The 27,331-nt window shown below is 42.9% G+C and overlaps 1 protein-coding gene across 1 annotated transcript in view; it reads right to left on the reverse strand.

Moving 5' to 3' along the window:
* Positions 1 to 27,331, reverse strand: part of CAMKMT (calmodulin-lysine N-methyltransferase) — a 688,167-nt gene that overhangs the window by 602,576 nt on the left and 58,260 nt on the right. The window contains exon 3 of the mRNA XM_033936811.1: positions 15,838 to 15,902. Within this exon, the coding sequence (XP_033792702.1) occupies positions 15,838 to 15,902 (65 nt within the window). The remainder of the gene's footprint in view (positions 1 to 15,837; positions 15,903 to 27,331) is intronic.

The following is a 27,331-nucleotide window of genomic DNA, read 5'->3' on the forward strand; positions in this document are numbered from 1 at the left end:
TCCGTCGATGGCTGCCTGCCGGACAGGCGGGTTTGGCTCCCGTCTGTCCGGCCAACTACAGAAAGGTACGGGGAAGGGGGTTGGGGGTGTCGTGGGGGTCGGCCAGGGGGGGTCGCGGGTCGGCTGGGGGGGCGGTCGAAGGTTCTTGGGGGGGGCGGTCGTTGGGGGGAGGGGGGGTTTGCGTCGAGGGCAGGAGGGCCTGGGATCCCTCCTGCCCGTAATGTAGTGCAGGGTGGGGTTAGGGGGTCGCCGTGGCCAGGAGGACTTGGGCTCCCTCCTGGCCCGATATTGTCGGGGAGTGGGGGAATCGGCGGGGCAAGAGGGCTTGGGCTCCCTTTTGCCCCGATCGTGTCGGGGAGTCGGGGGGGCAAGAGGGCTTGAGCTCCCTTTTGCCCCGATCGTGTCGGGGAGTCGGGGGGGCAAGAGGGCTTGAGCTCCCTCTTGCCCCGATCGTGTCGGGGAGTCGGGGGGGGCAAGAGGGCTTGAGCTCCCTCTTGCCCCGATCGTGTCGGGGAGTCGGGGGGGGCAAGAGGGCTTGAGCTCCCTCTTGCCCCGATCGTGTCGGGGAGTCGGGGGGGCAAGAGGGAACCAGGCGGAGAGAGGGCAGTTAAGCGCAGTGCCTGCGCGGAAGGATGCAGCTCGGGCGACTTCGTTGTGTGAAACGAAGTTCGTTGTACGGATCAAGACATAAAGTTCGTTGTGCGCAGCGTTCGCTGTGCGAGGCGTCCGTTATGCGAGGCACCACTGTATTGGGTTACAAGGTATGATATTGAAGTGGTTCGCAGAGTTCTTGACCAATAGAACATACGAAGTAAGAAAAGGCAATAACAAGTCTCGAGCCTGGGATGCATTCTGTGGCGTGCCACAAGACTCACCACTATCTCTATCCTTGTTTAACGTATATTTAAGAACCTTAGGAAAGACATTCTCTCCCTTACAGTTTCATATATTCTCCTATGCCAATGACATTTTCTTACTTTGTCCTACCAAAAACTCCTTTGAGTTCACCACTAAATATATAAGGAAGATTGTTGAAGATCTGAGTGTATGGACACAGAAAACATTTTCTCAAACTCAACAACAGAAGACCAAGGTGCTCTGGTTTGGTGATTATGGTTCCTTGTCACATATAGAACTGGAGTTGGTAACAAGAGAAAAACTCAAAATTGAGAAGACCTCAAAAGTATTAGGTGTAATAATAGATTTGGAACTAACCTTTGCTGATCAGATCAACTCCTTAGTCAGGAAATTTTTCTTCAGGCTAAGACAATTGAGAGCGATCAGATTTGTTCTGAGTCAACCTGCCTTCAGAACAATGGTGCAAGTGGTTCTGCTTCCTTACTTAGATTACTGTATTTCCTTGTACTAAGGCTTAACTGAAAAAAAATGTAAATGACTACAGATACCCCAAAATGCAATAGCCAAGCTAGTTTTTCGATGAAGCCAATTTGAGAAAGTCAGCCCACTCTTGCAGGAGCTGTACTGCCTTCCTATAAAAATGAGAATTCAATACAAAATTGCATGTATGGTCCACAAAGCCATCTATGGGGAAAATTCCACTGGATTAGTTTCTGACATCAAAGTTACAAACTCTTACCTAAACTCAAGATCGACATAGCGCTTTAAGTTGGCCTTCCTTTCACCTTGGTGTTTATACCGGAAACAACTATATGAATCCTCTTTCAAATTCCAAGGCCTAAAAGTATGGAACAGTCTACCACAGCACCTACGCCAACCAGACTCATTATAAAATCAGAAAATTCTTCAACCCAGCACAATTCAGACTAATTGTCCAATCCCTAGTCTTAGGTCTGCTGGACTACTGTAACTCCCTCTATCTTCCTTGTCCAGCCACTATGATAAAAAGACTCCAGACCACACAAAACACCGCCCTCAGACTGATCTACTCACTCAGAAAATATGATCACATAACTACTGCCTTCTTAGACTCCCACTGGTTACCCATACAAGCACGAATTCAATTCAAATTCTACTGCCTATTATTCAAAGCGTTACATGGCTCTTCCCCTTCCTACCTAAACAACCGCTTATACCAGATCTCCACCTCAAGACACAGAAGAACCCCAAACCCTTTTACCTTTCCCCCACTCAAAGGCACACTACGCAAGAAATTGTTTGACAACCTTCTGGCAACACAAGCAGCAAAACTCAACCATACCATCTCCAATCTGCTGACAACATCGGACGACTTCAAAACATTCCGAAAAGAAATCAAAACCCTGCTTTTCAAAAAATTCATCCAAATATCTTAACCATTCTTCACCTACCTCAAGATATTACGTCCCCAAATAACCCACCTAAACACCTTCCAAGCAAACAGACCCAAAAATTAGATGGTAATCTTACCTACTCTAACAATATTCTCTTTGTCCATATCACACAGTTCAGCACTGTCATCTTACTATCCAACCCCTAAATCCCCTTAGGAATCTATCCAGCTATCTCTCCTCTGTCAAAAAAAAAAAAAAAAAAATTGTATCTTCACTGGAAAATGTCCAGTCAAATCTTTTGTAATCCGCCTTGAACTGCAAGGTATAGGCGGAATAGAAATCCGTAATGTAATGTAATGTAATGTAATAACTTTTGAAAATTGCTAAAGACCTTTCTTTTCTCTTCAAACCTGTAATTAGAAAAGGCTAAAGACATATTTATTCTCTTCAACCTATAACCACTTTTTAGAAATCTTATTGTAAACTGTATAAAATCCTTGTCGAAATTTGCGGTATATAAGAAACTGTATGGTATGGAGGTGGAAAACATGGAATGCCACAGTATTTAACAAGCACGCCTCAGCTTACAATTGTGTATATCTTTTAAAGATACATTAACAATAGAAAAAACTAAGCAGGACCCCTTACATAGTTTCAAAATACCATGCAATTGTTTAAATATTATCATAAGTTAATGCAACCAGATTTTCTAATAAATTTCCTGTTTTTTGAGCCCATTTAATTTAATAATTTTAAAACCCACAAATACATTTACAACTCTAATAGTTGTTAGAGCTGCGGTGTGCCTAGTAATCCTGGGAGATACTATAAGTAGCAGTTCTGTAGCAGCAGCTCCCTCTGCTGGTGCTCCAGCTCAAAAGCACCAAATATTTCATTCATCTCAACAGCTAATGATATCAGGACTGAGATTTTGCCTACCAATCAACAAATGCAGTTAGCACACCTTTGCAACACACATATTAGAAGTACAAGAAACACATTAACACAATTGTGTCTACATATAAATGAGTTGGTTAGCATAACTATGAACACTAATCAACTCATTTACACTGAGATGGTAAAAGCTACGATACTGCTAATGCAAATGCATTAACTTGCATTGGTGCCACATTTAATGAGCATTCTGCACTAACACAGGTGTTTAGTGCTGCTTAATAAATACAGGCAGTCCCCGAGTTACAGATGCCTGACTTAAGTACAACCCGTACTTAAGAACGCAGTTGGGGCTTCATTTGATTTCACTGAGCAGTATTTCCAGTGGCATAGACTCCTACACTTCTGTAGCAAGTTCAGGAATAATGCATGGCCACAATAAGAACAGTGTGTGCTTGGGATCACTGGTAGGGACAGTTGGGATCAGAGGTAAGCAGCAAGAATCTTAAAATCTACAAGTTCTGAGTTATATGCAAATCTGACTTAAGAACAGCTTTAAAAACGTAACTCATTCTTAACCTGGACACTGCCTGTAGGTCCTATAACATTTTCCAGGGGGCCTACAATGACCATAAATGCGCAGTAGACATCCCTCCCTCTGCTGCCCTTTCCCTTCAGCCCCTACACCTCCCCAATTAAAATTATCTTGGAAGGTGAGGATCCCCAGCTCCCACCATCTATAGCAGTGGTTCCCAAACCCTGTCCTGGGGGACCCCCAGCCAGTCGGGTTTTCAAGATATCCCTAATGAACATGCATGAGAGAGATTTGCATATAATGGAAGTGACAGGTATGCAAATCTCTCTCATGCATATTCATTAGGGATATCTTGAAAACCCGACTAGCTGGGGGTCCCCCAGGAAAGGGTTTGGGAACCACTGATCTATAGGAATCCAGAGTAGAGAATGACACGGTAGTTGTTACCCGTGGAGCGGTGAATGGTCTTGTCTCCGCAGTGAGGCAATCACGGATCGCGCGGTCCATCAGCCCCACCCGCCCGATCGCAGCATTCTGCCATTTCCCTCCCTCCACCTCACCTTATATGCAGAGTTTGCCGGCTTTCTTTTTCACCCAGCCGCACGCTTTCAAAAAGCCGCGCACGCGTGGCTGCTGGAGTTGATCAATCTTCTCCTCTCCTGCAACTTCCTGTTTCCAGTTGCGTCAGAGGAGAAGATTGAACAACAGAGCAGCCGTGCGTGCGCGGCTCTTTGAAAGCGTGCGGCTGGGTGAAAAAGAAAGCCGGCAAACTCGGCATCTAAGGTGAGGTGGAGGGGGATGACGGAACGCTGCCTTTGGGCGGGAGGGGGCTGCTGGACCACGTGATTGCGCGTGTTCCTGGCTCACATTAGGAAGGAGGGAGTGAAAGAGAAAGAGATTCTGGGCCAAGGGGATGAAGAGGGAGAGAAAGAAACCCACAGCAGGAAAGAAAGAGGAGGACAGGCAGGTGAGCCAGATGCTGGAAGCAGGGGGGGGGGGGAAGAAAGAGGGAAAAATGCTAGATGGGGTTGAAGAGAAGAGACACATTGGTGTGGAAGAGAGGGGAAATCTGGACACAGGAAGGTAACAGAAACAGGGGAAATGGTAAAACCAGAAGACATAATTTGAGGTTGAGGGATGGTAGATTCAAAGGCAATGTTACGAAATTCTACTTTACGGAGAGGGTGGTGGATGCCTGGAATGCGCTCCCGAGAGAGGTAGTGGAGAGTAAAACTGTGACTGAGTTCAAAGAAGCGTGGGATGAACACAGAGGATTTAGAATCAGAAAATAATATTAAATATTGAACTAAGGCCAGTACGGGGCAGACTTGCACGGTCTGTATCTGTGTATGGCCATTTGGTGGGGGATGGGCTGGGGAGGGCTTCAGTGGCTGGGAGGGTGTAGATGGGCTGGAGTAGGTTTTAACAGAGATTTCGGCAGTTGGAACCCAAGCACAGTACCGGGTAGAGCTTTGGATTCTTGCCCAGAAATAGCTAAGAAGAAAAAATTTAAAAATTTAAATTGAATCAGGTTGGGCAGACTGGATGGACCATTCAGGTCTTTATCTGCTGTCATCTACTATGTTACTATGTGCGTGGGGGCATAGGGACTGAGACATAAAGGGGACATATATGCCATGGTGATGGTATATGGACACGGGGAGGGGGGGGGCAATGCTAGATACATAGGGGAGATATTAGAAATGGGGAAAATAGGAACACAGAAGCGAGATTATTTGGGGACCGAGCTCGCAGGCTCCAGCAGCTTGCACAAATTACATTGTAAAGTGCCACAAAAGTAAGAGGGAGGGAGGGAGGTAGATAGATAGGCCGCGCGAGAGGAGCTGAAGGGTGGTAGAAAGGAACAGATGGTGAAGAAGGGAGGGAAGTATGGTGGCAGAAAGGAATAGAACAGACATTGAAGGAGGGTGGAGAGGAACAGACCCTGAAGGGAACAGTGGAAGACAGAGTGGGGTGAAGACGCTGGAAGGGAAGAAGACAGATGCCAGACTATGGGGGAGCAGAGGGAAGAAGATGGGTGCCAGACCAATTGGGGGGGGGGGGTGAAGGGAGAGGCAAAGTAACCGAGCAAATGGAAGACGCAGAAAGAAGACACACAGTGGATGGAAGGAACTGAATGAGATGAGGAAAGCAGAAACCAGACAACAAAAGGTAGAAAAAAAAATTCTATTTATTTTCTTTTTCTTTTTTTTTTTTTTTTTTTTTGCTTTAGGATAAAGTAGTATATTAGTTGTGTTGATAAAAATTTATAAACAAAGCCCTGCCAGCTGAATATCTCTTTCTCTAGTTCAGCAGCCAGAACTTTGATTTATAAGTAAGGCATAAGCTAAATATTGCAGTACTGAGGCTTATATGGATGCTGCGGGGACGGTGATGGGGCGGTGAATGGGATGGCAGTGACAGTGATGGGGCGGTGAAGGGGATGGCGGTGACAGTGAAGGGAATGGCGGTGATGGGACGGTGGGACGGGGACGGTGCAGTGACGGGGACAGATTTTTTCCCCGTGTCATCCTCTAAACAGAGCCCATCCAGATCACCTCAGGTGCAGCTGTGAGTACCTCAAAGTGCTGCTGCTATCAACACTACCAGCATGTATAGTGCATGCACAAAAACTGAGAATGGTTGTGATGCCAGAGTCAGCAGTAGCACTCTGAGTCATAGCCATGATTTAGAAGATCTGAGCAGAATCTGAATTTCTACAGTTGGTGAGGCTTGGGGACTGGGCCTAGGGCAAAAGTAGATATGCCCAGATCCATTCATGGCTCTGCCCTGACCTCTAGTTAGCAAAAATAAATCCTGCAAAAGAAAATTTAATGGTACACATAATCAAGGCTTTTGTTTTTAGGTTTTACTTTTAACCAATAAACACTAATATCGTAATATGGGGGCCCTTTTACTAAAGTGTGTTAAGTGCTTAATACACAGTTCATTCATGGGAACAGGCTACTCTGCTGCAGTATTAAGGGGTTTTGCAGTAGGGTGCCTGTTTCCCTGCATTACTGAATTTTTATGTCAGGAGTCATGGCATACATGGAGAGTGGGCATGGAAGGGATAGCCAGCTAGCACATTACACTTACCATGCACTAACTGGCTAAAGCACAATTAACACAGGAACAATGAGGAGGTAGTATGTTCTCCCTTGTTAACTAAGACCACATATCACACATTTATTGCCACCATAATGTGGGACCAGTATTTTCTAATACCGGTTCTGCCTCCACTGAATGCTGCATAACATTTGCAGCTACTGACAGTAAATTCCCACATTAGCTGTAGCCTTCTCCTCCACTGCCAATTCTAGACTTTGTTCCTTTCATCTAGCTGTCCCCATGCTTGGAATAAATTACCTGAGTTTGTCCACCAAGCCCATCCCCTTACCTTGTTTAAAAGCAGACTGAAAGCCCACCTTTTTGATATGGTTTTTAATCCATAACCCTACCCACTGCCCACCAACCCAGCCAGCAGATTAACTGTTCCCCTTAACTATATCCATGACATCTTGTTTGTTTGTCTGTCTTGTCTGTTTAGATTGTAAGCTCTTTCGAGCAGGGACTGTCTTCTCTGTGACTCTGTACAGCACTGTGTACGTCTGGTAGCGCTATAGAAATAATAGTAGTAGTAGTAGTAGATTGGCCACTGTGGAAAACAGGATACTGGCCTAGATTGGTCTGACCCAGTATGGCTATTCTTATGTTCAGGTGGTATATAAGAAATAATAAAATAATACATTACAATAGTATCTCTTACATGATGGATGAATACAGAGGTAAATCCTATCAGCGCCAATTTCAAGACTCTGAGAAGTGTCCCATATGAAAACTATTCAAAAATCTGTTACAAGGGAAGAGATCTAGCATCTTGCTCCCACTCCACATAGGGCATATGGAGATGATGATAGTTATTGAAATCACTTAGTTGACCTATGGCAATGGTCACAACTAGCATTGCTGTAATAGGTCTGTTCAAACAGGACATAGATTAAAGGGTACATATAAACGAGAGGGTGGTTCAATTCAGATATACTTCTAAAACAGATCTAGTAGATTTTCTTTCCTGGAATAAACGGTAAGGATGTGCCAGCAGCTTACCGAGGCATTTTCTGATACTAGTTCTTCTAGAATTTAACAGATACCTAAGGCACATGCTTCTGGTCTTAATTTTCTCCTTCCCTTCTTTGATTTCCTCTACCTTTGGCTGCTCTGCAAGCACTTTTTCAGAGGGAAAGTCCATGTAGAACAGAATCCAACCACCCATGAAAACTCCGTACATACTTTCCTATCCCTACTTCTCTTTGGACACAGGCAAAATTATTTTTATTCAGAGTTAAAGGGGTGATATTTAGTGGGGCTTTTTTTTTTTTTGCAGATAAATAGCTCTATACCCACAAGAAAAAAATTTGGACATTGACCTTCCCTAAAGTTCTCGGGCTTCCGTGGCTAGCATCTTGATTGTTACAGTTGTCCAGGTCTCACTTCAGCGAGACCCAGGCAACTTCAACAATCTTCCCTATAGAATGTTTTCTCAGCCTGTAACTTTGGAATTTTTCCCCAATATATTTTGACTATCTGTTACAGTTTAATATTCTCAGTGCTTGGCTCTATATAGTTGGGAAGACAAGGTCCTTCTGTAGAAACTTCTAGGATTTCCTGTTTTGCTTTTGGTATATAACATTGCAGAGCAGTAAAAAATAAATGTTAGCCTTGCATTTTCTCACTCTAGTATACTTAACTGGGCCCCTCAAAACTGTAAGGCAAAGCCAGAAGAACATGATAAGAGACATATATCCCTTATGCTTAAAATGATTATTATTATTAGAATCTCTGTGTTCAATACCAAATACAACATGCTTTTTGTGATGCTTGGTTTAACGTAATTTATGTTTTAATTACTGCAAATTATGCTGAGCTCTGCAGATGGAACAGCAAAACCTGTATTAAAATAAATATTCTAAATAGTTCTTACTGGGGGGTCTTTTACTAAGACACGCTAGCCGATTTAGTGCGCTAAATGCTAATGCATCCATAGAATATAATGGGCACGTTAACATTTAGCGCCCACTAAATCGGCTAGCATGCCTTAGTACAAGACACCCACTATTTTTTTATTTTTTTTTTGTAAATCTTTATTCATTTTCAAATATTACAACAAGTGTATAATAATCAATCAGAAAGATTTTTAACTAATCACTTGACAATCTTATTTATATTCCTCCAAATATATAAATATAAAAGAATCCCACCCCACCCACCCATATATTAATAATTAACAATTATTATCATTCATAATTCCCCCTATATCTTATCTAATACTAAGGTGTTTAAGATGTCTGATCATTAGAATAAATAATCAATGGCCCCCAAATCTTTTTAAACTTATGATAATTTCCTTGTTACATAGCAAGCACCCTTTCCATTTTATAAATATGGCATACTGAATTCCACCAAAAAGTATAATTTAGTTTAGTGTAATCTTTCCAATTTCTTGTAATCTGCTGAATGGCAACCCCTGTCAATATCAATAGAAGTTTATTATTATTTGCAGAAATTGGGCCCCCACTATTAGTATGTACATTTTTCTTTGTTGTGCTTTTTAAAGAAAAAAAAAAAAAGCAGATAACAGAACAAAGTTCACTGGACAAATATTCTTCTACTTATATGTTTCAGTTTTCACAAAAGACATACTGCAGCAGATAAAGGAACAGCAAACATGCCCATGGACCTAAAGTCAACCATAATGAAGAAAAACAATCTCTTCCTATGTCATTGGGAGCCGTGTTGATAAAATGACATTGAAACAGGATTTATTCACAATAGTTCTACTTTGCCTACTCATCAAATACAAAATAAGTGAATACAAATTAAAATTGAAATATGCAGACAAAAACAGTAGTTGTATTCACAAGAAACCTGACTTTGCATGTAGTGCAACACCAAAGAAATATATAAATGTATTTTCTCCTTTACTGTATAATATGCAGAGACTTCCAGGTTGTATATTTCCCAAAGCTCATAGAATTTCCACAAAAAGAATGAGCAGGAAAACATTTTCTAAAGTCTTGCAGGAAACAGAAAATCAATAGTAGCAAAAAAACATGTGTTGCATCTGGTCATCAGGTCGGAAACAATCTGATCAGGGACAATATCGACCAGCATCAGACTAGAGAAATTGAAGAGGTGAGTTCCAAAACCTCTTAAGTACATTTCTTTTCAAACTTGAGTTCATACTGGAAACACTTTGCCTTTACAGATAGCCATAGGCACATGATAGTAAAAAAAAGACTTATATTGGATAGATTTTTTGAAAATAAAAATTTGTATTTATCCAGAAATCAGCATTTTGTATTTAGGTTTTGGAACTCACCTTTTCGATTGATCTTGTTATTATGTTTTCTGTACACTCTATTTTGCTGTTATCACTGCTATGGGAATATTAGGTTCTTACCTCGATAATTTTCTTTGTAGTAGAAAGGCAAAGGATTCTGGACGATAGGTTATCTCCTCCTTTTCCTGAACCGCCTGCAGAAAGATGTCAATCACATCTTTCAGCTCCGCCTCCTTCCCCAATGGACTGTACTACTACCTTCAGTTTGTACCAAAACAGTCGATCACCATTATAACTAAGAAAATAGGAAGAAGGGGCACAGGGAACCTCCCTGACAAATCATTTCTATTCTGCTTTGTAACAAATATAATAAAATTAATACTCAACATCAAAAACTTAGATGGAACGAACAACCCCCCTGTCTGCATGCAACCAGTATTAACACAAATGGAAGACTGAAAGTCTCATCCCATTCTAATTTGTCCGAGACCTTTCCTTTTTTTTATTCACCGTTATGTTCTTTTCTTTTCCGTCTGGCAGAGAAAATTGCCCAGCTCCCTGAGTCCAAAAGTAGGCGAAGTAACTAACAAAGCGGGGCATCCAGAATCCTTTGCCCTTCTACTACAAAGAAAATTATTGAGGTAAGAACATAATTTCCCCTTGTAGTACAAAGGATTCTAGACAACAGGTGACTTACCAAAGCAATCTCTTATGTCTAGGGTGGGACGGATGAGCCTGCTCTTAAAACTGAGGACCCAAAAGTGGTGTTCACTTGTGCCGTTACATCCACTCTATAAAACATTGTAAAGGTATGAAGAGTAGACCATGTAGCTGCTATGCAAATCTCCTCAGACAAGAACATCCTGGCCTCCGCCTATGAGGAAGACCCACTTCTAGTGGAAAGCACTTTGAGAAAGAGAGGAGCCTGTTTACCACAACCAATGTCATTCAAACCCATCTAGATAAGGATGCTTTAGAACAGGGGTGTCAAACTCAATCACATAAGGGGCTGAAATCTAAAACACAGGCTAAGTCGCGGGCCGAATATTTTATTAAGATACTTAGAGTCTGTTTTATAAAGCCGCGCGGCAACAGCCCTGAAGCCTTTTAAATCTCTATGGGCTTCGGGGCCGTTACCGCACAGCAGCCCCTAGCACGGCTTTGTATAACAGGCCCTTAGTCTTAGTAGAAGTATAGATTCTTCCTCACCCTGCGATACCATTCTAGCAATCCACCTGGTTATTGTCACCTCATAGATGTTACCATATTTAATCCCAACTTTATTCAAATGGTCATTCTAGGCATAGGCAGCAGAATGCTTTTTTATTTGGGGGGAAGGCCCAAAAACTCCACCCCAGACCCCATTCCCATAATAGTACTACTGTTTTTTCGCTCCATAAGACGCAACTGATAACTGTTGTCGATTCTTAAATAATCTGTTAAATGCCTATTGTATCTAACAGTCTATGCTAATTTGAGCACTGAATCAATAGCCAGATTATCTTCTCTCCCCTTCCACTAGATCAATTTCAGAATTTTTCCAAATTTAGAAACGCTCTACTAGTTTTCTTCTAATATCGTCTGTGCTGATATCTAGTACGTCATTATCTAGCCGCTCCTCTATCCTTAACCTTTCACACGCCCCAAACAGGCCCGTCTAGCCCACAGGTCTCCCAACTCTCATCATGAAGCCACCTTCTTGGCTCCTTCTTCTCCTACTCTGCTCTTCTCTCAAACTCTCCCCCTGCCTGACACCCCCTTCCCCCAACCTCCTTGACCCTGCAAATGCCCGCAGTACCTGCCCTGGCCTCAGAATCCCCATGCTGATACGCCCCAAACACCACCCATCCTATAAAAACCCTCATAAAGTCAACCACGTCTCCCTAAAACTTGTCCCCGCTTCCACTCTCTCCAACCCTGCCTCTGATTCTCTCACCCCAGTCTTGACACTTTATTGCAATGCCAGATCCGCTTGTAATAAGATTCAAATCATTAGAATACATGCTAGCCTCAGTTAACGATGAATACCACCCTCATCCACTGGGTATCCTGCTCCTATACCGCCCACCTACCCCTTGGAACAATTCTTCAGAACTCGTCTTTGAAATCATAACAAATGCCTTCCTCAAATTTCAAAGATTACTGATCATTGGAGACATCAATCTCCACCTTGACGATGTCCCAGCAAGGATGCATCCGAATTTAAAAGCTTCCTCTCCTCTTTAGGCTTTCCCCCTCCCATTCTCTCTCCTACCCACGAAAAAGGCCACACACTAGACCTCATCAGTTTTCTGGATCTCACTACTCACAAAACCTCAACCACTGACATTCGCTGGGAAATCGTTCCCTGGTCCGATCACTTCTTAGGGACTTTCTATCTCCCAATCTTCATGTCACATTTTGGGAGCCCCATCCCGCACCTCAAATTCTATTACCTTCCACAAAAAAATCTTGAGCAATCTGTTCTGGACCAATTTTCTTGACAAATTCTCCCCATCCCTAAACCTGCAGAACCAGAAACAAACTGGCAAAACTGGGTCACCCTCTCTGAGTCCACCTTCCTTTCCCTCGCCCCTCTCTCCACTAAAATCATCTCCTATTCCCACAAGGCCCCTTGGTACCTCCCATACCACAGAGAACTGAAACAGAAATGCCGAACTCTGGAACGAAAATGGAAAAAATCTAAATCCCCTACAGACAGACACTCCTGGAGGGTCAATATTAAATTCTACAATACTGTTCTAAAAAAAGCAAGGAAAAACTTCTACGGTGACAAAATCTCCAAATCCAATAACCAGACTAGCACATTATTTAACATCTGGCGTTCCTTAACCTCCAAAAATGCCTCCATCCTCCCCTCCTCCCCCTCAGCCGATTCTCTGGCAAAGTTCTTCAGCGACAAGGTCTCCACCTTGAGGCGCTCCTTAACTCCTGCAATCTCCTACAAATCTCTGATTCCAATTGACCCTAACCCTATCCTTGCAGACTCCTACCCTATCCTAGCTGACAGATCCTGGTCTTCCTTCGAACTTGCTTCTGAATCCCTGGTCCATAACCTCTGCCTCAAATTGAAATCCTGCAATTGTACCTTGGATCCTTTCCCCGCCTACCTTTACGAGAATACTCCCCCTCAGGCCATCTCATCTCTTACCATTCTCATAAACTCCGCCCTCCATTCGGGTCTATTCTCCCCAGAAATGGGCCATATCTCCTTAACCCCACTACTGAAAAAACCTGATCTAGACCCCTCTACACCTTCCAGCTACTGTCCAATAGCAAACATTCCTCTCCTTACCAAGATGTTAGAATCCATCATATCCACTCAACTATCTTCCTACCTTGAAAAATTCACCATTCTGCTACCTTACCAATACGGCTTCTGTCCCAACTTCAGCACCGAATCACTTCTGACCTCCTTAATCTCAAAAGTTCAACATCTCCATTCTCGCAACAAGTTCGCCATCCTACTTCAATTCGACCTCTCTGCAGCTTTTGATGTCATCCATCATGATATCCTACTTTACCAACTCACCGAGATAGGCATTAACTCTACAGTCCTTGACTGGTTCTCAAAGTTCTTACGCTCCCGCTCCTACACAGTCAACATGAAGGACACTTCTTCCTTCCCCTGGAACCCGATCTGTGGAGTCCCACAAGGCTCATCTCTCTCCCCTATCCTTTTCAACATTTATATGTCCTCCCTTAAACTCCTCCATCTCTCCCCCCTTGAAACACTTTACACTTACGCAGATGACATCTTTGTCCTCCTTGAGACCGATCGGAACCTCACCAACCTCTCTGCGAACATATCCTCATGTATATCGAACCTTCAATCCTGGGCCCACACTGTGCAGATGAAACTGAACAAATCCAAAACAAAACTTCTCTGGCTCGGCCCAAAATTGGACCAACTGCCCACCTCCATCCCTCTGACCTCGGGCCCCACTCTGCACCCTGTTCCCCCTCCCTGCAAGGCTTTGTACCCTGTCCTCCTTCTGGTGGTCTAGTGGTAGGCAGGGACAGGGCACAGATGTCAAGGCAGAAGACGTTTTAAAATATGCAATGTCACCTCAGTAACAACTATAGAAAAATAGACAAATATAATGCAAAATATAGACAGCAGATATAAATTTTCAAAACTGACATATTTTGATCACTAAATTGAAAATAAAATAATTTCTCCTACCTTTGGTTGGTGATTTCTTTCTTTCCTTCCTCAGGCCCAACAATTGTCCCTACCTTCCTTCCTCCTATGTTCCCCTCATTCCCTTCCAGCCTTTGTCCTCTTCCTCCCCCCGTTGTCTGGTGACTTCTTTCTTTCTTTCCTTCCTCTAGCCCAACAATTGTCCCTTCCTTCCTTCCTCCTATGTTCCCTTCACTGTCTTTCAGCCTTTGTCTTCTTCCCCCCAACTCAGGCCCAACAATTGTCCCTTCCTTCCTTCCTCCTATGTTCCCCTCATTGTCTTCCAGCCTTTGTTCTCTTCCTCCCCCCAAGCCCGCCTGCCCGCTGAATTCAATTACCTCCCACTGCTGCCGCTGTCAGGCTACATCAACGAAGCAGCAGCGGCGAGGGGTTTGGACTCCTGGCTCAGCAACAGGTCGAGGGAGCTGGCACAGAACGAATTGCTGGGAAAGACCAGGCGGGTGCAGCGATTGCACGCCGCCGGCCCAGAAGTCTTACCCTGACATCAATTCTGATGTCGGACTGAAAGTCCAGGCTAGCCATTTTTCTGCTTTCTTCTCAAAATCTATCTACTTTCCCATATCTTCCCTTCCCATCTATCCATGTGTACCATCTCCTCCCTCTTTCTTCTCCCCTATTCCCATCTATCATAAGAAACATTTCTTCTTATCTCTTCCTTGCCGCACCCATTGATGCACCATCTCCTCCCTCAGTCTCCCCTTCCCCTTCATCCCGGTGGCTGGTCAAATACGCACAAGACAAATGCACACAGACAAACGCTTCCAGATAATTACGCGCAAGACAATCACAGGCAGGACAATTGCGTGCAGGATAATTTCACACAGGGTAATCACACGCAGGAGAATCGCACGCAGGGCAATCACACATAGGACAATCACACACAGGGCAATCACACGCAGGACAATTGCGCGCAAGGTAAATGTGTATGCACATGAGCACAAGGTAAATGTGCATGCGCATGCCCTGTGGTCATATGCAAACGCCACACGTATTTGTCTGCACATGTTTATCTTGCGCGCATTTGATGGTGTACCGAATAACTGGGGTCCTCTTGGTACCAAAGCCTTAAAATTCGAAGAAACTCCCCGCCCCGCCCAAAAATAATAAAAGTTGTCAGTGCATATCAGAAACACACCTTCTCAGTTTGCTTGCAGAAGGAAAATCTGAAAGTGGCAGTACAGTTCACTGGGGAAGGAGGCGGAGCTGTAAGATGTGATTGACATCTTTCTGCAGGCAGTACACGGGAAGAGGGAGCTAACTATCATCCGGAATACTTTACTCTTTGCACTAAAATATTTTTTCCTTTAATTTAATCACATTATGTATTACTTTGCTAACACATGCAAATTACCATGCCAATAAAGTTTCCTAAATCTGAATCAAAAAGAAGAATTCAGTTCAAGGTCAGGGTATGTCAACAAGACCACAGACTTCAGAAAACTGAATCCTCACAGCTAGACTTTCACAAAATTATATTAATGAAATAAGGAATGAGGATAATGAGGAAGAGATGACAATAAGGTGCTGGTCGCCTATGTATTTTATTGTTTGTATTTTTGCTTTGTTTTGTGGGTGTATTTATTGTTGAATGTTGGTTTGTAACCTGCCCTGGGTAGGATTGGTAACTTACAGACATTTCCCGTATTGTCAAAACTGGTAAAAATATCTTCAACCTTTAAAGATTCAGCATTATACCTATAAACATAAAAGAAAAAAAAAATTAGAAGGGGCATTTTATACCATGTCTCTTAAAGAATCATCAAATATCAAAATATGACTTTTTTCCTTGAGTATAGTTCTCACAATTAGATTTCATCCATATGTCAAAGAACAGAATGCAATCAGAATGCTAGTTAAAAGTTTTACCCACTAGAGGGAGTGAAGTACATTGATCATCTCATTTGAAAATGATAGACTTGAAAATCTCAGGAGAAATTATTTCCAATAATATAATCTCTTGTTCTTTACAACCATATTAGTGTTAAGTAATGCTAACAGCAGGAAATAAAAACAAGCCCATAAAACACACAGGGGGAAATGTAAGGTTTTAACAAATTTGAGAGCAGTTTACTAAGGTGTCGCAAAACAGTGCATTCTGGAGTATCACAGTTTTAATAAATCTCATGTAAGTGTTTATTACATTGCCATAGCCAGGAAAATTACATGATTTTGGTTACAACATGCAATCAGAACCTGCCTCATTACGTCCAAAAGAAGTCTACCGCTCTGTAGAACCTTATTTCCTCCCTCTTCTGTCCCCATTGACCAAATTAATTGAGAAAAAAAAGGCCTTTGCTGGCCTTTATCCCAACACTAGGCATAATATTCTATCTAATCTCCAGCAGCCCTCCCCCCAATAAACATAGAAACATAGAAATAGACGGCAGATAAGGGCCAAGGCCCATCAAGTCTGCCCACCCCAGTGATCCTCACTATCTATCTTTGCGGATAGATCCCACATGTCTATCCCATCTGGCCTTAAAATCCGCCACACTGGTGGCCTCAATAACCCGAAGTGGAAGACTATTCCAGCGATCAACCACCCTTTCAGTGAAGAAGAACTTCCTAGTGTCACTGTGCAGTTTCCCGCCCCTGATTTTCCACGAATGCCCCCTTGTTGCCGCGGGACCCTTGAAGAAGAAGATGTCTTCTTCCACCTTGATGCGGCCCGTGAGATATTTGAATGTCTCGATCATGTCTCCCCTCTCTCGACGCTCCTCGAGTGAGTAGAGCTGCAAATTCCCCAACCGCTCCTCGTACGGGAGCTCCCTGAGTCCCGAGACCATCCTGGTGGCCATTCTCTGGACCGACTCCAGTCTCAGCACATCCTTGCGGTAATGCGGCCTCCAGAATTGCACACAGTACTCCAGGTGCGGTCTCACCATGGATCTATATAGTGGCATAATGACTTCAGGTTTACGGCTGATGAAACTCCTGCGTATGCAACCTATGATTTGCCTTGCTTTGGATGAAGCTTGCTCCACTTGGTTTGCCGACTTCATGTCTTCCCTGACAATCACTCCCAAGTTTCTTTCTGCTACAGTTCTTGTCAGGATCTCGCCATTTAGGGTGTAGATCTTGCATGGATTCTGGCTTCCCAGGTGCATGACTTTGCATTTTTTGGCATTGAAACTGAGTTGCCAGGACCTAGACCAGTGCTCCAGCAGAAGTACGGTAAGTCATGCACCATATCGTCTGTCATTGCTTTTTTGTCTGTTGTGCTTTTGCTCACTACATTGCACAGTTTGGCATCATCGGCAAACAATGTTATTTTACCTCGAAGCCCTTCTGTCAGGTCTCTTATATAGATGTTGAACAAGATCGGGCCTAGGACGGAGCCCTGTGGCACTCCACTTATCACCTCCGACATCTCGGAGGGAGTGCCATTCACCATCACCCTCTGAAGCCTACCTCCAAGCCAGTTCCCAACCCATTTTGTTAAAGTGTCGCCCAAACCTAAAGAACTCATCTTATTCAGCAACCTGCGGTGTGGCACGCTATCAAATGCTTTGCTGAAATCCAGATAGACGATGTCCAGGGACTCACCAACATCCAGCTTCCTCGTCACCCAGTCAAAGAAGCCGATCAGGTTGGATTGGCACGATCTCCCTTTAGTAAATCCATGTTGGCGGGGATCCCGCAGATTCTCCTCGTCCATGATCCTATCCATTTGGTGTTTGATTAGGGTTTCCATTAGTTTGCTCACTATTGAAGTGAGACTCACTGGTCTGTAGTTTGCCATATCCACCCTGGAGCCTTTCTTGTGTAGTGGAATGATGTTAGCCGTCTTCCAGTCCATCGGGACGTTACCTGTACTAAGGGAGAGATTAAAGAGCGCGGATAGTGGTTCCGCCAAGACATCTCCCAACTCCCTGAGTACCCTAGGGTGTAGGTTGTCAGGCCCCATTGCCTTGTTGACCTTGATTTTTGACAGCTCGCAGTAGACGCTGCTGGGTGTAAATTTGAAATTACTAAACAGGTCTACTGATTTAATCCTTGTATGTGGTTGAGGGCCGATTCCCGGCACCTCGCGGGTGAAGACTGAACAGAAGTATTCATTTAACAGTTGGGCCTTTTCCGAGTCCGTCTCCACATGGTCTCCGTCTGGTTTTCTGAGTCGTACTATCCCGCCTGAGTTCTTTTTCCTGTCACTAATATACCTGAAGAAGGATTTATCTCCCTTCTGGATATTCTTTGCTAGAGACTCCTCCATGCGGAATTTGGCCTCTCTAACTGCCGCTTTGACGGCTCTTGATTTGGTCAGATAATCTACTCTGGAGTCCTGTGTCCCTGATTGTTTGTAAGAGATGAATGCTTTTTTCTTCTCTTTGATGAGGTCTGAGATCTCCATAGAGAACCACTGTGGCTTGTTGTTCCTACTTCGTTTGCTTACTGATTTAACATAGCGGTTTGTTGCTTCCTGTATGGTGGTTTTCAAAGTTGACCACATTTCTTCCACGCTGTCGGTATCTGCTTGGGTTTGTAGCGCCTGGTGAACGAAGTCTCCCATGTCCTGGAAATTTGTGTCCTTGAACTTGAGAACCTTGGTCAATGTGGTAGATTTCGTGAAACCTTTCCTGAGATTGAACCAAATCATATTGTGGTCACTGGAGGCCAAAGTTTCACCCACCGAGACCTCTGTGATACTTTCTCCGTTGGTAAGTACCAGGTCCAAAATTGCCTGTTCCCTTGTTGGCTCAATTACCAGTTGCCTGAGTCCTGCTCCATTCAAAGAGTTTAATAGCTTCCTGCTGCTGCCGGAAGCAGAGGAAAGCGTGACCCAATCCACATCGGGCATGTTGAAGTCACCTACCAATACTGTGTCCCCCCGCAAGGTGATATTCTCTATATCTCCGATTAATTCCAAATCTAGGTCTTCTTGATGTTTTGGGGGTCTGTATACCACGCCAAGATATAGGCATTTGTCCTTCCCTCTGGCCAAATTTACCCAAAGGGATTCCCCAGTGTACTGTACATCTGTGATTCTGGTGACCTTAATGTCATCTTTAGTATATAATGCTACCCCACCTCCCATTTTGCCCTCCCTGTCCCGACGAAGCAAGTTGTAACCTGGTATGACCATGTCCCACGCGTGGGAGTCTGTGAGCCAGGTCTCAGATATCGCCACCACATCCAGGTCGGCATTCCTCATTTCTGTCTCCAAATCTAGGATCTTGTTTCCCAGACTGTGGGCGTTGACGTACATAGCCCTCCATGTTGTGTGCTTGTTGTATCTCAGTGGGGACAATCCCTCTATATCAACTAGACCACCATTAAGCCCCATTAACTTAAGCCCCATATACATGGAGATCAGCCTGCATCATTTTGAATCTCTCCTATCTCCCCCTACATCATATCCCATGACAATATATAACAAAACCCCATAAATGGACTCAATATCTTTCATAGGCACAAAATAACCTCCATGTGACTCCATTCATGGGACACACTACTCTAATGTGTTTCCCATCCATCACTTGCACGATTCTACACTCCCCCCTCCCCTCTATACTGTACAGTATATCCTGGACAAATGCATCACAGCCACTTGCTTACCATTTCAAGTTTACCTAGAAACCCATCTTTCTAATTTTCTTTTAAATCTTACACTCTTATACTCCTTTTCCAGTATGAACGAAGGTTACTTTCAGCTATTTTATTGATGGGGGAGCCTCAAATAGTGCAATAAGAGTAATTATTGACATGTGACATTTGCTTTATTTTACTTTAAAACATTTTTTTATTTGGCTTGATGCCATTTAATCTGTTATGTTGCAATGGCTGATACTGTGAGAAAGCAATAGGGAGAATAGAAAGATGCTTTGATATGGTTAAATTGCCTTTTCAAATTTGATTTATGCTGTTTTGTAAAACATTAGGTTAGATCATTATGGATTCAAATATATGTGTGTCAAATGTCATGTGAAGGGCAGGATTAACCCACTAGGGGGAGGGGGGGCCCTAGGCAAACAAGCATGTTGGGCCCCTTTGAAATATAAATATATTTTAAATGTCCAACAAATTAGGGCTCCCCTTGGTTCTGACTGAAGAAGACAACCACCAAAGGAGGAAACAGCGAATAAGAAGTACAGCTCTCTGATTCCTCCTGCTGACCAGAGGGCAGAGAAAGAGAGAGAGACTAGACTGACCTGTACGGGCAAAGGTTGCTCTGCTTTCTAAACTAAACTAAACTAAACTAAGCCTTAGGTTTATATACCGCATCTTCTCCACTGAAGTGGAGCTCGACACGGTTTACAGAGTTTAAAAAATATGGAAAGAGAGAAGAGAAAGAGTTTACAAAGCATAAAAAGAGGGGATGTAATCAAGAGAAGAGATTATTATATGCTAGAGAAAAGCCAGGTTTTCAGTTGTTTTCGGAATAGTTGGAGGGAGTCCAGGTTCCGCAGCGGGACAGTGAGGTCGTTCCAGAGGCCGGTGATTTTGGAGAGGAGGGATCTACCCAGTTTACCTGCGTGGAGGATGCCATGTAGAGAGGGGAAGGATAGTTTATGTCTGTGGGCAGATCTGGTGGTAATTGGTGTCGGGGCGAGGAAGGATACGGGGATTAGGGGCGGAAGGATGCCGTGAATGATCTTGAAAGCCAGGCAGGAGCATTTGAAATGAATTCTGGAAAGTACTGGGAGCCAGTGAAGATTGGTAAGTAGAGGGGAGACGTGGTCATATTTGCGTTTAGCAAAAATCAGCTTAGCCGCAGTGCTCTGGATAAGCTGGAGTCTGCGAAGACTTTTTTTTCGTTAGGCCTAAGTAGATAGCGTTACAATAATCGAGTTTGGATAGGATAATGGATTGTACAAGGACGGTGAAATGCTTTTGGTGAAAATAGGATCTAACTTTCCTCAGCATGTGGAGGCTGAAAAAACAAGATTTTGCCAGGGAATTCAGGTGATCATTGAGGGAAAGGGAGGAGTCGATAGTGATGCCAAGGACCTTGCTTGAGAACTCAAGGTGTAGAGCAGGGCCTGTGGGTAGGGTGAAGAGGGCGGGCAGGTGAGCTAATTTTGGGCCGAGCCAGAGTAATTTTGTTTTTGATTCATTTAATTTCATCTGTACTGAGAGGGACCAGGCGTGAAGTCTCATTATGCATGATGTGATGTTCTCTTGGAGGTTTGTAAGGTTTGGATCTGTTTCGAGGAGGATGAGGATATCGTCTGCATATGTATAAATTGTTTCTCACCTGCAACTCTTTTTTCTGCCAGCAGCTGACATAGCAAGGCAAAAATAGACCTTGGAAGCTATTCAATTAGCACATCTCAAAGGGCCCCTCATAAACATTTGGGCCCTAGGCACATGCCTAGTTTGCCTATGCTTTAATCCTGCCCTAGTCATCTGGACACAGCTCAGCCCACAGTGGTCAGTGCTTTTATTTAAAAAAAAAAACAAAAAAAACCACTGACCACGGCAGGCAGAATTAGCTCCAGGTTGTCAATGCTGAGCCAGAACTTACGGATCTCAAGCGATATTCAGCTGGGGCCAAAATAAGACAGTTATGTAGGTCAAAGCTGATTATTTCTTGGACCTGCACAACTGCAGAGGTGCCTCAGCCCCTCGAATCCTCTGCCCCATTCTCAATATCCCATCCCTCCCAAAGCAACGGGACATCCTAGGCCAATTCCCCACTCTGCTAGACCACCCACTTGGGCCTACATTTGTGGCACCCTGGTAATCTAGGGGAGAATACAAGCAGGAGTGATGCCCACTCACTTCTGCCTGGCACAGCTGCCTTGTCAAAATGGCTGCCATAACCACTAGCAATAGCTTGACAGGACTTCTGATGGCTTGTTGCTTTAGGAGGGGAAGAGAGAGGGGATTAGGACAGAGGAGGAACTGGAACCCTTCAGACAAGGCCTGGAGGTTAACCAAGCTCTGGCCAATATCATTGGACAACAAATTTTAACTGTTTTTCTGGAGCAAGAAGAAAATGAGGTTTACTTTATAGAATTTGACCTCCTGTGTATAAAAATAGCCTGTTTTCTCCTATCATGTATAGTTTTTGAGCAAACTGCAAATATTTATAGCATGAGAAGTCATAATGTAACGCATTGCGCCTATTTAACTAAGAAGCAAAACCCTGACACAAAATTGATGATTTAATCTGAACTGTGCTGCTGAAGCTTGAAAATTGCTGATGATGCAATAGGCCTACAGAGCACTACGTATTCCAGCTCCGCCTCCTCACCCATAAAAATTTAATTATATAGCACATTATTACATCAGCATTAAAATTAACACTTTAGCTTAAAAATCTAATTTGATGCAAACTGTTTTAATATTTCAGAGATTGTTATAACGTTTACTCCAAGCATTAGAAAATATAGCAAAAATGTTAATTTTTGCATTATAATGCTCTTTTACCAAAAATCAGAGGGTTATACCAAAAACTTAAGGTCAGTTTTGAATTCAGGGACCCCAAATCACTATAGCACACCCACTACAATTCATGTCCCAATACCTGCACAGGGTATTCATACAGGTGACCAAGTACCTCTGTACCTAAAGTTAGGACAATTTTTTTGATGTCCTAACGTTAATAGTTTACTTAACTAGTTAGCGGTCTGAATATGGCCACTAACTAGTTAAGTCCTCACAGGTGCTGCCCATGGACTGCTCTGGCACTAGCTTATCAGTGTTGGGACAGTCTGTGGTGATTTTCTGTCTGGTTAAGTGCCACTCAATATCAGCACTTAGGCAGACATAAGTGATTTAAACAGGGTGGAGCGTCTCCTGACCATGTAAATGTCTTTGAATATTGGATCCTATATTTTTATTTTTGATATTAAGGCATAGGATAGATCGGTGGCTTTTGTACCTGATCCTCCCAATAAAAATATTAATTAAAAACTTGCACTCTGGATCTCCCTGACCATAGCCTAGTCTATTTTAAATATCTCTACTGTAATAAATACATTCCCTAAAACATCTGATATGTCTTCATTTTTGTGTCATGAACAGGAAATCTCTCTGGTATGTATTTGTTGCAGTACTCCATATGTCCAGTAGTAGTGGATCATCAGAGTTACACTGAATGTTAAGATTGCTAATAATAATTTGAAGCATACATGTACAGTATTAATGAATAATGATGAAGTGTGTTCTGGGAGAAGATCAGTTTGATCATTCATTCTATCATACATTTACAGAACTACAGAGCACTCACTCTGCAGCCTCTCAATATCTCTCCACACTTCTCTCCCCCTATGTTCCCACGTGTGAACACTGTTCATCAAGCAAGTCTTTTCTATCTGTACCCTTCTCCTCCGCTGCCAACTCCAGACTTTGCCCCTTCTATCTTGCTGCACCATATGCATGGAACAAACTGCCTGAGTCTTTAAGTCAAGCAAAAACCAAGAAAACCTCCAATTCTACAGCAAGAAGAAACCAAAAAACAAAACTGAAAATACTGTGAATTGAATGCTCCTGATACAGGCATTTAATTAAAACAGACACATTAAAAATGTACAATAAATATCCAATAATTCAGGCCCAAACAGGGAGACACATATGATGTCAGTCATATGGACCCAACGTTTTTGATGCTGCTTTCAATTCATAACTCCCACTCACCATAAAATTACCTACATGTTTATCCTATCATTCTCTGCAAGAAACCTCCCCTAAATGTTCTGTCTGTCCAAATTAGATAATAAGCTCTTCTGAGAAGGGACCATCTGTTGCATATTAAATGTACAGCACTGCATATGCTTTTCAGTGCTATAGAAATTATAAATAAGAACATAAGAATTGCCATACTGGGACAGAACAAAAGGTCCATTAAGCCCAGTATCCTGTTTCCAACAATGGCCAACCCAGGTCCCAAGTACATAGCGAGACTCCAGGTAATAAAACAGATTTTATGCTGCTTATCCTAAGAATAAGCAGTGGATTTCACAAAGCCATCTCACTATTGGCCTATGGACTTTGTGACCAGGCAGACAAGAAGCATGCCCTGGTCCCAGCTAAAGCTCCTACAAAGACCTCTAGTAAAACCCGGAAGGGAGTGTGTAAAGGCTGTCCTAGGGTGGATTTGGCTGATTCTCGGGCTGACCACCAGAGGGAGCCTGAAATTCCCAATAATCCTCTAGACCAGCAGTATTCAGGTCACCACAAGAGGAGCTCTAGAGCTGCCTTGAGGACTGCTGAATCAGCAGGGCGTGTCCCAATCATACAAAAGCCAGCAGCTGAGAGCAAGCAGGGAGGCAGGCTAGGGAGAAGGTTGAGACCTTTCCTCCCTGAGAGTCTCCTCGGGCCAAGCAGGAGCGAACCAGCCACACCCATGGAGGTGCAGGAGGCTGGAGACATGCTGGAGAGATCAGTATCTGAGCTTGAACTCCCGATGGAAACTGACAACATGCCTGAGGAAATAAGTCCTTGTGAAGAAGCCATGGAGGTTGGTTTTTCCACCAGCTGCAACTGCTAACTGGAAGAAACAGTGAGTGTATTTTCAGCTTGCTTTGTTTGAGAAAGACTGTTTTGTTGAAGCTGAACCTTTGAGGATCTTTTGGTTTTTCTTTACTGTTTTGCATTTTTGCTATGAAGCTGATAAGTGATAATTGGGAGAGGTTTGCTATTACCTGGGAGGGAATTTTGTAGGCTATATAATAGCTAAAATTAAAGCAAACCTGAGGCACTCTCCTGTGCCTGGCAGTTTAGTGCATGACTGTCAGAGGCTTCATTTTAGCAGCACTGAATATAGGGTAGCCAGTGCCTGGAGCCCTATTGTAATTTTGACCTGAATAATCTGCTTGGGAGCAGACTGTATTAAACTCTGAGGTGAGCCCAAACCTCAGAGGTGAAGAAATAAGAAGCAAAGCAGTGTGAACTTTATTCTTTGGAACTGTTTGTTGCTTTTTCTTTTGAGTTTGGACTGTTTAAAGTTTGTGGTCTACTTATCTGTTTTACTTGGATCTATAATTACCTGACTTTTATGCTTTACCAAAGAATAAAAGTGAAGCATTTGCATTTATCACCTTTTGAGAGGATTGTGATTTTTTTGTGTTTTTTGGTGTCAATCCAGGCCTGCAGGGTGACTCCAGGCCGGGTCACACGCAAGTGCTATTTTTTCTTGTGACCACTGAGGGGTGCTGTGGAGCTCCGGTTGGATCACAGTCCCAGTCAGAACTTACAATTTAGGAATTTATCCAAACCTTTTTTAAACCCTGCTAAGCTAACTGATTTCACAGCATTCTCCAGCAATGAATTCCAGAGTTTAATTACATATTGTGTGAAGAAATATTTTCTCCGGTTTGTTTTAAACCTATTACTAAGTAGCTTCATCCCATTCCCCCTAATGTTAGGATTTTTGGAAAGAGTAAACAAGTGACTCACATCTACCCCTTCCACTCTACTCAGTATTTTATAAACCTCTATTATATCACCCCTGAGCCGTCTCTTCTCCAAGCTGAAGATTCCTAGCTGCTTTAGCCTTTCCTCATAAGGAAGTCGTCCCATCTCTTTTATTATTTTGTCGCCCTTCTCAGTAATAGTAGTAGTAGTAAGGCACAGAGGTTTAAAGGCAAATTCCTGAAGATATATCCTACAAGTTGCATTATATGGATTCATCAAGGTAAAACAAAGGGTAACTATTTTCTAAAGAACATACAGGGTAAGAATCTTAAGTACTATGGTATTCTGAAATATCTCCATTCCTCTAATGGGAAAAAGGCCTCTGCATATTTTAGTCATTCAGACAAGAATGTATTTTTCAGACTGAGAAAAAGCTGAAACACCTGATGCCAAGAAATGGAAAAGGCAGGACTCCTGTCTTTGTATATGACTCCAGTTGCCATGGGGACTGTTGAAAGTGTATCCCAGCGCTCTTGACCAAGTGCTTGTCTTTTCAGTGCTGCAGAATGGACATAAGACCAAGTACGACTTTATGTACCTTTCCCACTAAGAGCTAGTGTAACCTGATGATACTACAAACAACTTAAAAAGAAAGAAAATGTAGTTTAGTTTCCTTTAAGAGTAAATGGATGTTCTTCGAGAAATGAATAAGAGCTTAATCAATGAGGAGGATTTTTTTTTTCAAAACATTCTCTTTAACCATGTCAACAGATGTTTTGATTTTGAAATGACAGTGTGATGACCTATGAAGAGCTACAATGGTACTTTTTAAGGCTCCTCACGTATGAATTTGCTTTATACACTCTCTACTATAGGCTACAAAATTAATGTTACTGTACAGAGTATCCATTATGATTTGTAAATATTTGTATGCCTAAGTCTGACCAATATATGAGCACAGCATCACGAGCAGTTCTGCCAATGTAACCACTGCGTAGTAACATTTTTTTATGTGCTTATTTTTCCTTATGTTGACATCCCTCTCCCTGTTCTCATCATCCCAGCTTCATACAACCTCTGTACTATCATTCCTGTGTGGGGTTATTTTTATAGAAAGGTTAAAGCAAGAGAAATCATAGAAAACTAGCCAAAGGAACTTAGGGGCCTAGTTTCTCATCTTAGCATTAGCACACACTAAGAACAAAAGAATTGCCATACTGAGACAGACCAAAAGTCCATCAAGCCCAGTATCCTGTTTCCAATAGTGGCCAACCCAAGTCACAGGTACCTGTCAAGATCCTGTAAAACAGATTTTATGCTGCTTATTCTAGGATTTCCCCAAGCCATCTTAATGGCCTATGGACTTCACTTATAAGAAATTATCCAAACTTTTTTTAAATCCTGGTATGCTAACCAATTTCACCATATTCTCTGGCATCAAATTCCAGAGTTTAATTACATGCTGAGTAAAGAAATATTTTCTCTGATTTGTTTTAAATTTACTACTTAGTAGCTTCATCATATGCCCCTTAGTCCTAGTATTTTTGGAAACAGTAAACAAGCGATTCACATCTACCCTTTCCACTCCACTCAGTATTTTATAGACCTCTATCAAATCACCCCTGGCGTTAGCGTCTAGCACGCGCTAAGCGCACACTAAAACTGCTAGTGCGGCTTAGTAAAAGGAGCTCTATGTGTTGAATCTTCTTTGCCTAAATTTAAGGCCTCTTTGAAAACATATTTATTCAAACAAGCGTATTCATTTTAAGGAGAGATGGTTGTTGAATGCAGAGGACCTGTGAATATCGCATTCAGAGAGGTTT

The sequence above is a fragment of the Geotrypetes seraphini genome, chromosome 3, assembly GCF_902459505.1.
Source record: "Geotrypetes seraphini chromosome 3, aGeoSer1.1, whole genome shotgun sequence".
Lineage (NCBI taxonomy): Eukaryota > Metazoa > Chordata > Amphibia > Gymnophiona > Dermophiidae > Geotrypetes > Geotrypetes seraphini.